This window comes from Gymnogyps californianus, chromosome 15 (assembly GCF_018139145.2).
Source record: "Gymnogyps californianus isolate 813 chromosome 15, ASM1813914v2, whole genome shotgun sequence".
Lineage (NCBI taxonomy): Eukaryota > Metazoa > Chordata > Aves > Accipitriformes > Cathartidae > Gymnogyps > Gymnogyps californianus.
The window spans coordinates 8,925,128-8,940,148 of record NC_059485.1 but is presented as its reverse complement, the minus strand read 5'-3'; the positions used below and the strand labels follow the sequence as shown (position 1 = coordinate 8,940,148).

General features: G+C 45.7%; 1 protein-coding gene and 1 non-coding gene across 3 annotated transcripts in view; one reads left to right on the top strand and one right to left on the bottom strand.

Annotated features, from left to right (window-relative positions):
* Positions 1-579: 579 nt before the first annotated feature.
* TRNAL-UAG (transfer RNA leucine (anticodon UAG)) lies at positions 580-661 on the bottom strand. The gene has a single exon. It is a non-coding gene; the product is annotated as a tRNA-Leu (tRNA).
* A 4,473-nt stretch (positions 662-5,134) lies between these two features.
* The window catches only part of EEF2K (eukaryotic elongation factor 2 kinase), a 33,122-nt gene continuing 23,235 nt past the window's right edge, over positions 5,135-15,021 (top strand). Inside the window, exons 1-3 of one of the 2 annotated variants that reach the window (XM_050905887.1) lie at positions 5,135-5,155; positions 12,555-12,879; positions 14,718-14,768. In XM_050905887.1, coding sequence (XP_050761844.1) covers positions 12,634-12,879; positions 14,718-14,768 — 297 coding nt within the window. In that variant the 5' untranslated portion in view covers positions 5,135-5,155; positions 12,555-12,633. The remainder of the gene's footprint in view (positions 5,156-12,554; positions 12,880-14,717; positions 14,769-15,021) is intronic. The other variant, XM_050905888.1, reaches the window with a different exon arrangement.

Sequence of the window (15,021 nt, the reverse complement as noted above, 5' to 3'; positions counted from 1 at the left end):
GGCGATTTATCACAGAAATCTCCCTCCCCTCGGCACCTTTTTCAGCCTGTAGCGGGGAGGGAACAATCAAGAGCACAATGCAAGCGTGAAGAGCGAGCTTGGGAAAGAAGGGACTAGGGATGAAACAGGAGATCTAGAGGAATCAAGGTCGGCAGGGGGAGTAATCATGTATGCATTTGAGAATTCTGGAGAAGGTGAGAGCGCTTAGATCTCGGCTCAGTTCAGGGCAGGCAGCAAAGGGCAGGTGCAAAGCCAGCAGGCTGAGGGTACAGTAACCCAAACACGGCACGGGAAGGCACAGCTCCCGAAATGAGTGGTTTTAACTTTAAGCCAAAAGGCACCCAAGGAGGAGAAGCCACTTTTCCCAGTACATACCACAACTTTCTATAATTCGATTTTAACGAGCGTGACCGGGAACCCCAACACCCACTCACCCCGAGCGGCCGCGGGGCGCCGCGCCCGGCCCGGCCCGGCCGGTGAAGGCCGTCCCGTCTCCGGGCCGCCCCCGCTCGCCGCCAACGCGGCCTCGCTGGTCGGGCGGCGAAAAGGAGCCGCCGCCGCGGCGGGAACAAAACAGCTTGGCAGCGGTGGGATTCGAACCCACGCCATCGAAATGACTGGAGCCTAAATCCAGCGCCTTAGACCACTCGGCCACGCTACCGCCTGGGTGCTCAGCCGCCCGCCAGGCCTCTTTCAGGGGGGCGGCGCCGCCGCTTTCCCCACCCACCCCCACACGTTGCCCACCTGTGTCCGCGCTACCGCAACGCCCTCCGGCGCGGCCGGCCGGCGCCCTTCCTCCCCGGGAAACGCCACTACTGCAGCGGGCGCGGCCTCCTCGCTCTCCGGCGAAGGGCTCCGTGGCCGGGGCTGCCGGCGGCGCCGCCGGGGCCCGTCCCTCGCCCCAGGCCCCGCGGGCTCCCCGCGGAGCCCGCGGCCGCCGGGGCGGGCGGCGCGCGCCCGACAGGTGGCGCCGCTGCCACGCGCCTGGCGCCGGCTGCACACGTGGCCTGGGCGCCGCCCGCGGTGACCCCTGACCCACGGCCGCCGCCTGGGAGGCCGAAGCGGGGCCTTCTCTCCCTCCCCCGGGACCCGGGCAGCCCCCGGGCCTCGCCTCCCGCCGGGCACCGGCCGTCGGGCCGCGCCTCGGGGCACTCCGTCCTCGGCAGGCACGGGCCGGCACTTCGGCAAGGCGCTGCCCGGGTGCCTGTCCCCCACGGCAGCGGCAGTGGAGTGCCAACTTGTGCTCAGGAGGGCTTTGCCCTGCGGCGCGGATCCGCCACCCCAGGGATGTCCTTGCCGTGGCCAGGCAGGGACGAGGGCAGCCCTTTGCTGGTGCCTTTGCAGCCGCAAGAGCAGGTCTGAACACACCTCCCTGCCCGGAAGAGGGTCTGGTCTGCCCCCTGCCCCACAAGCAGGAACCCCCCTGCCCTCTCTCCCGGCGAGGCAGTAGCCTCCTGGCCCGCCGCAGTGCAAGTGGTGCCCGCAGCGCTGCACACCCCAGAGCTGCCAGCACGCTGCAGGGCAAGTGACCTTCCCAGCCAGCTGCTGGCTTGGCATCGCAGTGTATCTTCAGCTGAACCATTCCCACCTGAAATGGGAGGCCCCTGGCTGCCTTTATCTCGGTGCTGCTCAACATGGAGCTGCGGAGGCTGGTACAAAGCGCAGCTGGTGGCCAGGGCTGTCCATACACAGCTCGTTGTCCTGCCGTATTGGTGCCTCATTTACCTGCTGCTGCTGAGCTCGGGCATGGTGTAAGCAGGTGCTTTTCCTGTCCACATCAATGAGGGAGCTGGGTTTGGCAGCCAGAGCCAGATTCAAGCTGTCACTGGTGAGTAGAAAGACAAATTCTCTTATTCTGGGGGGCCTGCAGGAGGAATTTGTATAATTACTTTGTGGACAGAGCTAAAAACATCAGGACTAAATGCTGTGCAATTAAAACAATACAGAGAAATGATGGTCTACCATTGCTCTTCTTCCCATAGAAAGTCATGCGCTGGTGCTCCAGGAAGTTTTATGCATGTATATTATATGCACCTACCATATGGCTGAGGTGAGGTTTATGACCAACTGGATTTACTTTATAAGAAGGGACTGTCATAGGAGTATGTAGGCACAAATTGCTCATAGGATTAATTGATTTACACGCAATTTTTCATCTGGATTTTCAAATGAATGCAGAACAAAATTGCTCTGAAAGTTAGTGTCGTCTGGGGTATGCTTTCCTTTTTCCTTTCAAAAACTGCAGTCCCCTAGAACAGCAATTTCTAAACAGAACCTCATTTAACATGAGCATACTGGAACTTTGCAAGCTTTGGTGCTCTTGGAAAAAATATATACGCATTGCTGAGCATACTAAATGAAAGAATAACATACTAGACTTGCAGGTCACTAATTTCCTAGGTTGCCATTTTAAATTTAATTTTTAATACTTTCGAACAAAAAATAAACATGAGTCAAACTCCTCATGTGTTAAGGATATAATAGGTAACATCTAAATAGAAAATTAAAACTAGAAGATGCAGCATGTCTGGGCTAATATCTAATATCTAATTTCAATATGCATCTTTAGTATTACATCAAATACTTTTTCATCATCGCTGATTGTTCTTTTAAGAAAATCTTATAGAGAAGAGAAGCCCTAGACTTAAACCTGAAAAGAAGTACACCCTTGCATCAGGGTACCAAAGCTGGCTTATTTAAAGGCATGAGAAATGTGTAGCTTGAGATGGTATAACCTAACTGTTCCTAATATGGCAGAACACTCTTCATGAGGATATATAGCATAATACAGCCGTATGCCACTGGGTCCCTTTTAGTCTAAACGATGCTGTGTATTTACATGAGTTTAAAGCCAGTTACTCTTGTGACTTGTTCAGTTGTGCTCCTGTATCACACCGGTAACAGTATTCCACCGTTATCAGTACCCTACGATAGCAGATGGTGACTTTTTTAACCATTATCAACACATTTTCATGCAGTGGGAACCAGACATCTGGCTTCTGCCAGGCCTTCAGAATTAATTTGATGAGTCTGCCCTCTTCCCAGGCCCTGCTGTGAAGCATCCCGACGGCAGCCCTGCCGGGTGCTGCTCTCCCCAGGGTGCTCAGCTGGGCTGCCCACAGAATGAGAAACGGGGAGACATGCACAGTCTGGTGCTGATGGGGCAAAAGCACCCAGTTTTCGATAGTTGTTAATATTTAGAACAGTGATTTACAGCTGAGAGATGAATAGGACCTCAGAGGTTTTCTGTACAATCCACAAACGTTGTAAATGTGTTTAATTTGAGCTTAAACTCTGCAGGAATTTCAGGCTACCCAGAAACGTGCCTATAGGAAGCAGCATTAAACAGGGGCTCAGTCAAGTCTCCACTTTACATTCTCAAACAAGGGCTGTACCTTTAGCATAGTGCTGAAAATCGCTGCCAAAATTACAGGTACCCTCAAATTGCAGGCAGTGTTCCCGCATGCATGTGCTGCTCCCTCCAATCCCCAAGCTAAAGCTACAGTTTAATTTATGTAAGTAATGGTGGTGGTAGGTGGGTGTTCCTGGCAGAGAGTCAGAGCATCTGCTCTGTGTCTTTTTAATTAAATATCAGTAATCTTCCTCCTGAAGATTATCTCAGCACTAGCATTGCAGCAGCGTTTCTCAGTGTTGCCTCCCTCTTTGGAGAGAGCAGGGATTGTACATTCTTCTGTCTGTGATGCCACAAGACACCGTCCGTCTGTCATGAAGGACGTACTCACATCTTCCATCTTGGTTTTGTAATCCCTACTTACAGTAAAAAGCACTAACAAGGATTATTTACATGAATACAAGATGCAATGACAGTAAAAAGGGCAAACTCTTTGCAGGCTGCCAAGTGATACAATTAAGCCAGAACCTATTTACATTAATTTCCATGTAACCCATGAAAGGATAAGGAGTTTTGTTTAAATCTTCCACACATTCTAGCTTGAGGAAAAGCTTAAACATGGGTGTTTTCAACCCAGAAAGCCAGTGTTTTAGGAAGAAAGCAAATGTGGGTGAGTTGAAGAAATCTCACACCTTTGGAACTTGAAATCTGGTGCGTACTTCTGCCATTTCTCATGGGAAAATGGAGCCGTGCAATTTAATTTAGCAGAAAAGGCCAACCCGAAGTGCACAGAGCCCCCATAGGCCCCACGGTCACTGCCTGTCTGCTCTCTGCCTTCCCCCAGGGCTGGGGTCCTTGGGGGGCTTCTGTGCCATGCACCCTTCCTGTGGGAGCCACCTGCCCCAGGAAACCCACCTTTCGGCTCCAAACCCAAAGGAAGCAGAAATGAAAGGAAACTTGGATGCTGCTCCTATGAGCAGTGCTCAGGAGACGGAGCTTCATGTGGGTTTCCAGCACAGCTGTTTTCCCTTCTGCTCCCTCTCGCCCGGGATTCCCCTGTCTCCAACACCTAACAGTGCTAATCGGGGGTTTTCGCCTCAAATTTTCAATGTTTTTCTCACAGGAATAAAGCGTCTGGGAGGCTCCCCCCGTCAGCTTGGTGTGAGGCTACGAGGGGGTCCCGGAGGGCCCGCGCGAGCGTGAGGCGCCGCTTGTCAGCGCAATGGGCGGGAAGGCGGCGCGCGGCGGCAGCGCGGGAGGTGAGGGGCGGCTCCGCTGCCCGCCTCTCCTCAGCAGGGCGGCTGCGCGCCCGCCTGCCGTGGGCCGGGCGGCGGCGGCGGGATCGCTCTGCAGCGGCCGGGGCGGCGGGTCTGGGCTGCGGTAACCCGGTAGGTGCCTTCGCGGTGCGGGGGCCGACAGCGGCGGGGGGTCGGGCCCGCGAAAGCTGTCGCCAGGCTGCTCGCGGGGTGAAGTGCGGGGTGCGGAATGGGCGTTTTTAATGCCAGAAAATGGTGAACGGCTTGGCGGTTAGAGCCTGTAAAAGGCCGGCGGCCAAGCCGTGAGCTGCTGCGGTGACCTAAAAATAACCTGATATTTTTGGATTGGGCAACACTCCCGCACTTACGCCTGGAGATAATAGTGTCGTCCATATATGTTTCCAGGACAGTGCAGTTACTTTTAGGGCACGCCCAGTTTAAGAGTCCCGAAATCCTGTTTCTAACTGTAAAACAGCCCAAGCGGAGAACGGTGCTGGTGTGTGCGGAGCGGCCGGTGGGGTAGAAGCCGCCTGCCTGTGGACCGCAGGTGGGTGAAGGGCTAGCTGAGCATACAGTGACAGCCTGTAATGGCCTTTAGGACCGTTCATAGTTGGATAATTTTTCAAATGCCTCAATACGTATAAAGCATGGGGTTGATGAACAACGTAGAGTAATGAGCAAATGCTTACAAAAAGTCAATAGTAGTTAGTTGTTCAGTGTATTTAAAGCCGGTTGAAATAACAGAACTATTAATGGCAATGGAAGGACATTGTAGAGTTATCTTGAAAGTTCCTTTTCTGTCTTTTTATACCCTCGTGTTTTGGCTACCGCTAATGTAGTATTTGTTTGCGTGTTTGGCAGAAGGGTGGACTTGACTCAGAAGGGTTGTTTCTGTGCTTTACTGCTTGCAACTCTAAAAGCCATTTGTGTGTTTGAAGCCACAATGTGTTTCCTTGCACAGGGTTTTGAGTCTCAAATGCATCGTATTCTGAGCTGGCGCAGATGAACTCTCCCATTCACTCCATGAATTTTGCATCATTGCTCTCTAACACTCTCTGGCTAATGCAGTGCATTATCCCAGCTGTGCTTGCAGACAAACTGGATGTGATTTGTGCCATGGTGTTTGCAGTAGTGACGCACGGGAAGGGACCTGAAGTAAAGGCTTCCTATTAGAAGATCTGTACTTGGTAAGACCAGGTTTGTTAAAGGTAGCCAGTGAGTTGAGACATTTCTGGGTTTTTTAATCTTGTTTTTTATCAGAGCTGTTTACCTTGACTCACTAAACCTGTTTTCTTGCCAGTGTGCAGTGCAGATGAGAATAGACGTTTGCTTCACAAGGGTCAGTTGGGTGTTTGAAAAGCACAGTCGTTGTGTAACATGCTACAGGACATTAATGTAGCAGTGGGGTTGTTCTGGACCCTGTTATGTAGCTTTGTGTCTGTAGTTCATAAAGATGATAACAACACATTGTAAGGTGCGCAGCCTGTATAGTTGCTTAGGTTAAATTTCAAATCTGTATTTTAAAAGAATTTTAACCTGAAAAAAAGTGATTTCTCTCTTAAAAGAAAAAACTGCTTGTTACTGTTACAGGTCTCCTGCTAGATGGCTTTAGCTGATGTGGTATTAAATGAAAAGGGATTTAGTATTATACCAGGGAGAGGGGGGTCATTCTTGCTTTAATGCTTCTCTACAAGAGAAGATGGGACTTCCTCTGTCCTAGGGCAGTTTCTGTTCCCCTGTCCTGTGCTAAAGTGGTGCAGAGGGCTGTGTCTGAGCTAAAACAGCCACTAAGAAGTAGCTGGACATGCTCCTTGTTGTCCCTTCTTTTGCTGACTAGACTAGAGCATTCCTATCGCTCAGCTCTTTGGGATGAATTAAGGCAGGTTTCAGTGCTGAGGCAGCTGTGGGGTCTTGCTCAAGGATCCTGCCAAACCAGGAGTGTTCTGTAACAACAGACACCCTACAAGAAACAAGGCATGTTTTACCAGCACTGTGATGTGAATTCTCCCCTCTGTTTATCTGTGCTTGCATGTGCACTGTGCTCTGCAACACAGTGGATTGTCCTTGCAACTCACCTGCCCCTCCTGGTGGTGTGGCTCTTGGATATAAAGGCAAGAAAAAGAAAAATACTTCAGACAGGCATTGGAAAAGCCCAAAAATAATAGATACTTGAGCAGATTTAACAACTGACTGTAATTTAGATTATCTTTATTTTGAATCACATAGTACAAGGTTGATTAAAAAAATGAAATAAATTTTCAAAGTAGATTGGAGTGGGTAGTTTAAATTACAGGTTGTGTGTGATAATGCAGGCTTGCAGGCTAGGTTCCATGCAGTCTGACTCTCTTTGCTGCTTAGCCCTAGGAAAGCTTCTGTAATGGGTATTAAAGACTAAATGATGAAAACATAGCAGCAATAGAGGCGGGGGTTCCTAGATAGTATGGCTTTATGCCATGATGCAAAAGCACAGAATATAAGCCTTAGGATGAAGCTCAGGCTTTTTTGTAGGGCTTTTGGTCAAATAAACTGTGAGGTTTAGAGCAGTGTTTGTGGAGTTTAAAGTTTGTTTTTTGAATTCTCTTTTAAAGAGCATGTTATGTGAGGACGGTTTTTAGTAAATACACTTCCAAAGTAAACACTGCAAGTCCATTACAAGAAGTATGGTTCCAAGAAAAACTGACAGAATTTTATAAACCCCATTAGCTTTAAATACAAACTGATTTGTATGATGATGTTCCATTTACACAGCAAGTCACAGAAATCATGAATGTTTGCAATCACTGCTGCATAAACCTGCATTCCTGTTGCTGCTGCTTCTTGGACTGTCTCAGACCTAATGGATCTGCTGACGTGTATTTGACTGCAGTAGTAGAAATGAGTGCAGGTGTCCTGGTTTCGGCTGGGACAGAGTTAACTCTCTTCTTAGTAGCTGGTACAGTGCTGTGTTTTGGATTTAGTGTGAGAATGATGTTGATAACACGCTGATGTTTTGGTTGTTGCTAAGTAGCGCTTATCTTAAGTCAAGGACTTTTCAGTTTCCCATGCTCTACCAGCAAGCAGGTGTGCAAGAAGCTGGGAGGGAGCACAGCCAGGGCAGCTGACCTGAACTAGCCAAAGGGGTATTCCATACCATGGAACGTCATGCCCAGTATATAAACAGGGGGGAGTTGGCCGGGAGGCGCGGATTGCGGCTCGGGAACTAACTGGGCATCGGTCAGCGGGTGGTGAGCAATTGCATTGTGCATCATTGTTTCCCCCCCCTTCCTTTTTTTTGTTATATTCCTTTTCATTACTATTATCATTATTATTTTTCATTATTACTATTGTTAGTATTGTATTTTACTTTAGTTATTAAACTCTTCTTATCTCAACCCACGAGTTTTACTTTTTTTTTCCCTTTCCTCCTCCTCACCCCACTGGGAGGGGGAAGCGGCTGCATGGTGCTTAGTTGCTGACTGGTTAAACCATGACAGCAGGACAGCAGCTGTGGGTAATGAGGCTAGTCCAGTGCTACAGTATATCCTGGAATTAGTCCTGTACTTGAAGCATCATTTTACATCTGTTGTTTGTGTTTGCGGATGAGCAGTAGAGGTTAAAGTTCTCAAATACTCGTTAGACTCTAGTAAGACGATCGCAGTAAAAATGGTAGTGGCAACTGAGGATACCTTCCCCTTCCACTTATGCGCTACTGCCTCTTTCCAGAAATGACAGCTCTCACATGGTCTTTATGCTTTAAGAGCAGATTATATGAATGTTCCAAAGCTGCTTCAGTGCAAAGTCAGATGAGTTGGCTCAGACCTCCTTCAGCAGTGGTTTACTGTAGCTGATGCTGCCTGATGCAGGTGGAGTCCTGGTGTTCTGTGTTGCTGGCTGAGCTGTGGGAATACTACCTCCATCAGAAAGGCAGTAACCAACAACATAATGTTGCTGGTGAAAGCTGCCATACATTAAGGCACTGTTTCTGTGGTGACCATCTTCTTGGTAGCTGTGGTCTAAGGTCTGCAGCTATGAATACTGCTGTAGGAGTGTATTTATCTGGTACTGTTTAATGGAGAAAGAAGGGTGAATATGCACAGAGCTGAAGAATAACAGTGAAGCAAAGCTGAAAACCTTGTTTTATAGTTGTCTTTTTAGGCTAGCTGTGTAAAAATCCCTGATTTAGCTGGTTAGGTGAGGTTGCTCTAGAACTAAGTAATTGATGGGACACTTGGAAGTGTCTGCTTTAAGTTGCATGCTGTTGCACAGCCAGCGTCAGGTCCAAATTTTGAAAATTCTAACTAATCCTCTATTTTGTAGGTGCAGGTATTTTCAAAGTATCTATGTAGACTTCTACCTTTTCCAAGGGCTTTGATCATTCCTACATCTCATTTTTCTAGCTTGTAAAACAGATGATACTTCCCTTAGATGGATGTTGGAAGGAAGGGTGATACTTATAATATTGAGAACAAATTAAGTGCAATATTCTGTAAGCTCAAATCGTTGGTTTCAGGGCTCCAGGACCAAAAGGATTTTAAGCTATCTGTTGTGTGAAACAAATCAAGATATGCTGCTTTGTGTAGTCTACTTCTGCCCTCTAATCAAGAACAAAACAGGCAGACCTGACTAATACACTCACAGTACCCATCTGAACAGCCAGCAAAACTCACTGCGGCAGACTTGCCAGTGAATATTTGTTTAAACTCAGCTAAATCCGTGTGAAGATTTGGATAATTATTTTGTATTCATCTAACCCCTTCCTGTTTTTCATGCAGCAGAGCAATGTGAATAATCAAAGCTAATATGAGGAGAAAATATTCCCATTAATTTGAGTGGGCCTGGAAGTTTGTGCTTCTGCTACTGGTTTCTGATTGCTTCAAAGAAAATACCCTTAAGTGCTGATAGTGGTTTAAGAGCCATGGTGTGGCTTGTAAACCTACTTTATTATTTTTAAGGACAAAAATGTACAGTAAAATCAAGCAGTAGCCCAGTCCCTTGTGTGTCTGTACCTTTCCAGCCTTGCCCTGGGTGAGTCTACACTGGCTTTTTGTTAAAGTGCTTTTAAAGGGACTCTTCTGATCATCTCATCTCAGCTCAGCTCATTGCACTTTGATTCATCTTGAAAAACAGTCTCAGAGCTTGCAAACTAAGCTCTTTGTGCATGAAACTTAACTGGAGAACATAGCACAACTACTGGTAGTATCCACTCCCTGAGACCAGGCTAGAGTTAGTCTGAAGTAAATCCCTGAGAGGCGGGTGGTGAGGATGTCAGACCCTCAACACAACCGTGCTGCTCAATAGACCTGCCTCCAGTTCACCGTAGTACTTGTGGTGTGGAAGAAGCTGTGCTGTGTTGATGCCCACTGGGTTCTTGCCCAGGGGCGTACGATTCTCCTGATGAGTTTTAATGAGTCCAGTTGTTCTTTGCTGTCAGCTTGGTTGTGATCAGATTTGCTGATTGACCTCAGCATTGAATAAAAATGCAACAGGAAACAGTGGAGTGACCTGGAAGGCTCCAAGCAGGATACGGGGAATCAGTTGTATGTGGTACTTCCAACAGAAGAAACAATTAACAAAAGTGCACGGCAGAAAGGTCGTTTCACTTCAGTCTGTGTGTTCTCTTTAGTGTGGTCTGACCTTTTGATGATATTGGGTATTAAAGTCATTAAATTTGGCAAAGGCCAGTGTTATCTACAAGAGACTTCAGGAAATGACTCTGAAACCTAGAATTAGTGCAATTAATGAGAACGGAGTTTCAGAAAATGTGAAAAACTTAAGGGTGTGAAATCCTCCCTATCAGCAGTTAGAAAAGCATGTGAATAGGGGTGGATTATTGTTCTGTGAAGGTTTCTTTGCTCTTTGAAGCAGCTGGTATTAGATGAATCGTGGACCTGCTCCACTCTCAGTGTTCATCCCTTCCTTGATAGCTAGAAACCTCCGTAGACATGTACTCGATCGTGCAAGTGGGTTCAGCAGGAGAAGGACAAGAGTTCAGAGGGAAAAAAGCGCTTTAAGTGCAAGAGTATCCAGGAAATAGCCTGGCAGTGTGCGGAAGGAGCCTGAGCTATAGAGAAGCACTGTGAAGCAGACACCGCACTGAATGGGAGGCAGGGATGCTGGCAGGTAGGCACCAGTTTCCTACTGAGGCATATATCCCTAGCCTTCTGCTTGGCAGCATATGTTATGTACAACGGACTAAAATGAGTCCTTGCCATAGAAGGTGCAATGTTACTCTACTCCAGGGGTGTCATGGCCACCTGCCCCCTTGTGTTTCAGAGGCCTCCCTGCTGAAGCTGTGTTGTGGGGTGGAAGGGGGAGACTTTATAGATCTAGAAACTGGCAAACTCTTTTCTCTGGAAGTCAGCATTGGTGTCCTGCTGCCAGTGGCTCTGGACTGTGAAATGTGGAAGAATGGAAACTGTTTGTATCTATATGGCTGGTAATGTGTGAAAGACACAATACTTGCCTTCTGTAGCTTGGGCCTGTAGGAGTTTATTTCTGTTTGAGTTCTGCTGAATCATCACAAACTGTTTCTTGGGTGGAGGCTGCTGGACACGTTCCTGTTGTAAGATCTCCAGGGGTGGAACCCGAGCTCCAGGAAAAATACTTCCATGACTCACCTATCTTTTTTTATAACACGTCTGTTGCTGCAGTCGGGCTGTACAGTGTCTGTGCTCTGTGTCCATGAAACTGGTGTCACTAATTTGGAAAAGCTATGGTAAGACAGGAGACTTTGCAGAGCTGCAATTTTGATACCCATATAGAACTCCCCATATTGCTTACTCTAACATTGTTTAATGTATCAGAAGGCCTCAGTGAAATATTTACCTAGAACGTCACCTTCTGGGCTTAGAAATAGTTGAGTAGATTTTAATAAAAAACCATGACCTGTCTACTTCACGCTGTTACTTTTACTTTCAATTTGCTTAGTTTACTTTGGAGCTAGGACCCAGGAGAAGACAAACCCTACCTATTCTGTTCTCTTTGGATCCAGGAAGCTACTAAAAAGTTGAAATAACCAGTGACAAAATCAAGCTTTCTGACCTTTGGAAAAGAACTATTAACCAGGGAGAATATTTTTTCCTTTAAGCTCTATGTTTAAAGCGAACACAGCTCAGAGACTTGATGCTGTTGACCAGGCTGCCATATCTGCTGTCTTTGGGGGTGGAAGAGGATTGTTTAGATCACACAAGACTGGTCCAAAGTGAAATCCCTTCACAGAGTGTAAAAGACAGAAGGGTTGAGGTACCCCTTACACATATCTCCTCTTGTCTCTCTAGTCTACTAGTAAGTACACTTGGGCAGCAGCAGTGGAATGGCAGGCCTCCTTTCTTGGCCTCTTTTGTACTTTGTCCTTCTGAGGACATCCTGGATAGCCTGGGCAATGTGCTTTGGACTTTCAGCAGCATGCTTTGCACTGTGGACCATTGGCTGTATGTGAGCTAAAAGCCAACTTAAATCTTGGCAGTGGTGGGACAATTTTCTATGTTGTCCCAATAATACTCTAACTCCTTTGGCCATTAATTTGTATGCAATATCCTTCAGAAGACTTGTCCTGAAAAAAATTGAAAACCTGACTGTGGTGTTTGAGGTAAAGCTCCCTTGAGTGTCTAAGACCAGTGTTGTGAAACTCAGCATTTCAGATAAGGAGGAGTAAACACATTCAGAGGAGGAGATAGGAGCATTAACAAATGTCAGCCATAGGCAGCAGGTGGTGTTTGCAGTCCCTCAGATTTTATAGTAGTATTCTCTATGTGGTTATCTTCTTTTCTCAATGTTGTAGCAATTTAAAAACTGCGTGCCTTCTGGAAGTGTCTAGCACTGAGGTGTTCAAAACCACATGTGGGTACTTAGGGATCATTTTTATAGAGCCATATGCAAATGATTTTTTCCTGCCAGTGTGCTGACATCAGTTTCATGCATCATTTGTTCTTTTAATAACCACCCTTTTTTTTTTCTCTCCCACCCAGTTTCTTCCCTCCATTTGCATGTGCGTTGGAATAGTGGCTGTTTTAATCATTGCAGGAGTTAAACTGACCTCCCACAAACATGGCAGACGAGGATCTTATTTTTCGTATGGAAGGGATTGATAATGCTAGATCGACTACAGCGAACTCTGGAAATTATCTTGATGCTGATAGTGATGATGAAGACAATTATTTTATCTGTCCAATAACTGATGATCCAGTTTCTAACAAATCTGCTAGTATCAAAGTTGACAATTATTATAGCAACTTAGCAAAAACTGAACAGTACAGTTCAAGCTCTTCTCCTAGAAACTCTTTTAGCTTTAAGGTAAGTATTGGCTCCAGCCTTCAATAAGGTTTTGGTTTTACTTAATTGGCATGAGAGATTCTCTAACTGCTTCATCTTTTGTAACTAACACTTTTAAATAAAAAAATACATCTGTTTTTTCCAGACCTGCAGTTAATTCCATTAAGCCAATAGTCTGACACTGCCATTGAATTGCTTACTGTCCCTTTTAGTTCAGTGGGAGATCTTAGTCTACAAAGGCAGCAGATTCCAGGCGAACAATTCACTGCTATTATGATCAAACCATTAAAAAAGCAATACATTGATTGGGAGATTTAAAAGATGATACTTGTTGTAAGCTAAATTGGGACCTGGCAGAAGGTATTTTATTATGGATTTTGCCAAGCAGAGTTAACAGTCCATAATATTTTTATTTGGACAAATAAAATTGTAAATGATAAAATTGTAATGATAGATTTTCAGGTTATAGTTCCTTAGGGAGCTTTTAACGTGTTGACTCTCAGGCTTGGGCATGAAGTGTCACACTGGCAGTAGTTCCTGACAGTGTGCTGGAGCAGTATCTGACCTTTTTAAAATGAACAGCAATCACAGCATTGCAGAGAGGTCAAAGGGGCCGTAGTTGGTGCTTCCTTGGTAGTGTGTCCTGTTCCATTCGGCTCCCTTTGCACAGGTCAGGCCAGGCAAAGGGAGGTGAACTCACAGGCAGTGGAGCCTCAAAAAGGCAAGTGACATTCACTCTAAAGGTTAGATATTCTAAATGTGCACCATTTGTGGTAAACTAGCATGTCTCTTAGATTTTGTCTAGACTAGGATTTAATGTGTTTTATTAACACATTTCTTGTTACAAATATTAACATTATTTATTTAATAGATACTCTAGAATCTTGGTTATGCCTAATGCATGCTTTATTCCTGGAGAGATACCAGATGGTTTATTTCAGTCAGCTAACATACTAAGTAACACATTAAAAGTGAAACTGTCTTGTCTGCAGTAAGATTTTTACCACGGCTAGTTAATAGAAACGTTAAAAAGTACATATGCCTAAGGAAGGTGAAGAGTAAAAGTTTAGTATAGACAAGGGGACAGATCTTAGTGTATGCTCTGCTAAGCAAGTTAAGACCTGATAGGGAGCTTAGTCTTCATTTGTGTGTACATTTTAGCACGTACTAAACACTTGCCTCTGGCTTTGTAGTGTGAGTTCTGAGTCATGTGGCCTGAGATAAAACTGATAAGGACTTAAGAAATTGCAATTATTTCCTCCTTCCTAAGCTATCATGTTGCTTCTGCAGAATATATGTGCCCGTGCTTTGGGTTCCACAATGTCTAGTTTGGCATTTTAGCTCCTATCACAGATAATGCATTGGGTTGAGATGTGGAGCAAGCTAGTCTCAATCTGCTGCTTAAGCTGCAGAAATGGTGACTTCCACACAGAGTGAAGCAGACAGCCAGGACTGATAACATCTTAAACCACCACAGCCTGGGCTGGTCAGATTCCACCTCTCGGACCCCAAAGCTAATGGCAGTGTGGGCCATTGATAATAAAATGCAGAGACAGATAGAAGTGTTACTATTAACACTCTGCCTTTAAACAGGACTCAGCAATGTTTAATTAGCTAGTTAATAGGCAAGACCCTTTTAACGCACATTTTCCAATAAAAAAAAATTGCCAACTTACCTCGATAGGTTTGTTCACAGACGTTCTAAGAATGGGCTTAAATTAGGAATATAAATTGAAAAGTGGCTTTTAAGTGGAAAAAAAAATTTTTTTTAAATTAACAAAGAGAACAGAGACTCTTTGACAATCATTTGCCTTATCACATGTATTTTCCTACTTTTATGTTTCTCATGCATCCTTTAGAATGACACACAGCATCGTTCTAAGCACGGCTCTGTGGTTGACCATAGTCGGGTAGGTTAAAAAGAAAATGTGAACACCATATCTAATAGATGCATTAAGATTTTTCTTTTCTTTTTTTTCCTTTTATGGCCTTTTTTGTTCATTATTTTATTGTCTGGGAGAACTGCTTGCCTCAGCCCATAAAAGTCATCAAGTCAAAACTAAAAAAAGATATCTATTAAATGAAATAATACCCATCTTTTGTTCTCTACCCTGAAATAACACTTCTTTTAAAGTGCATATCTGTAGTTGTTTCTTCACAGTA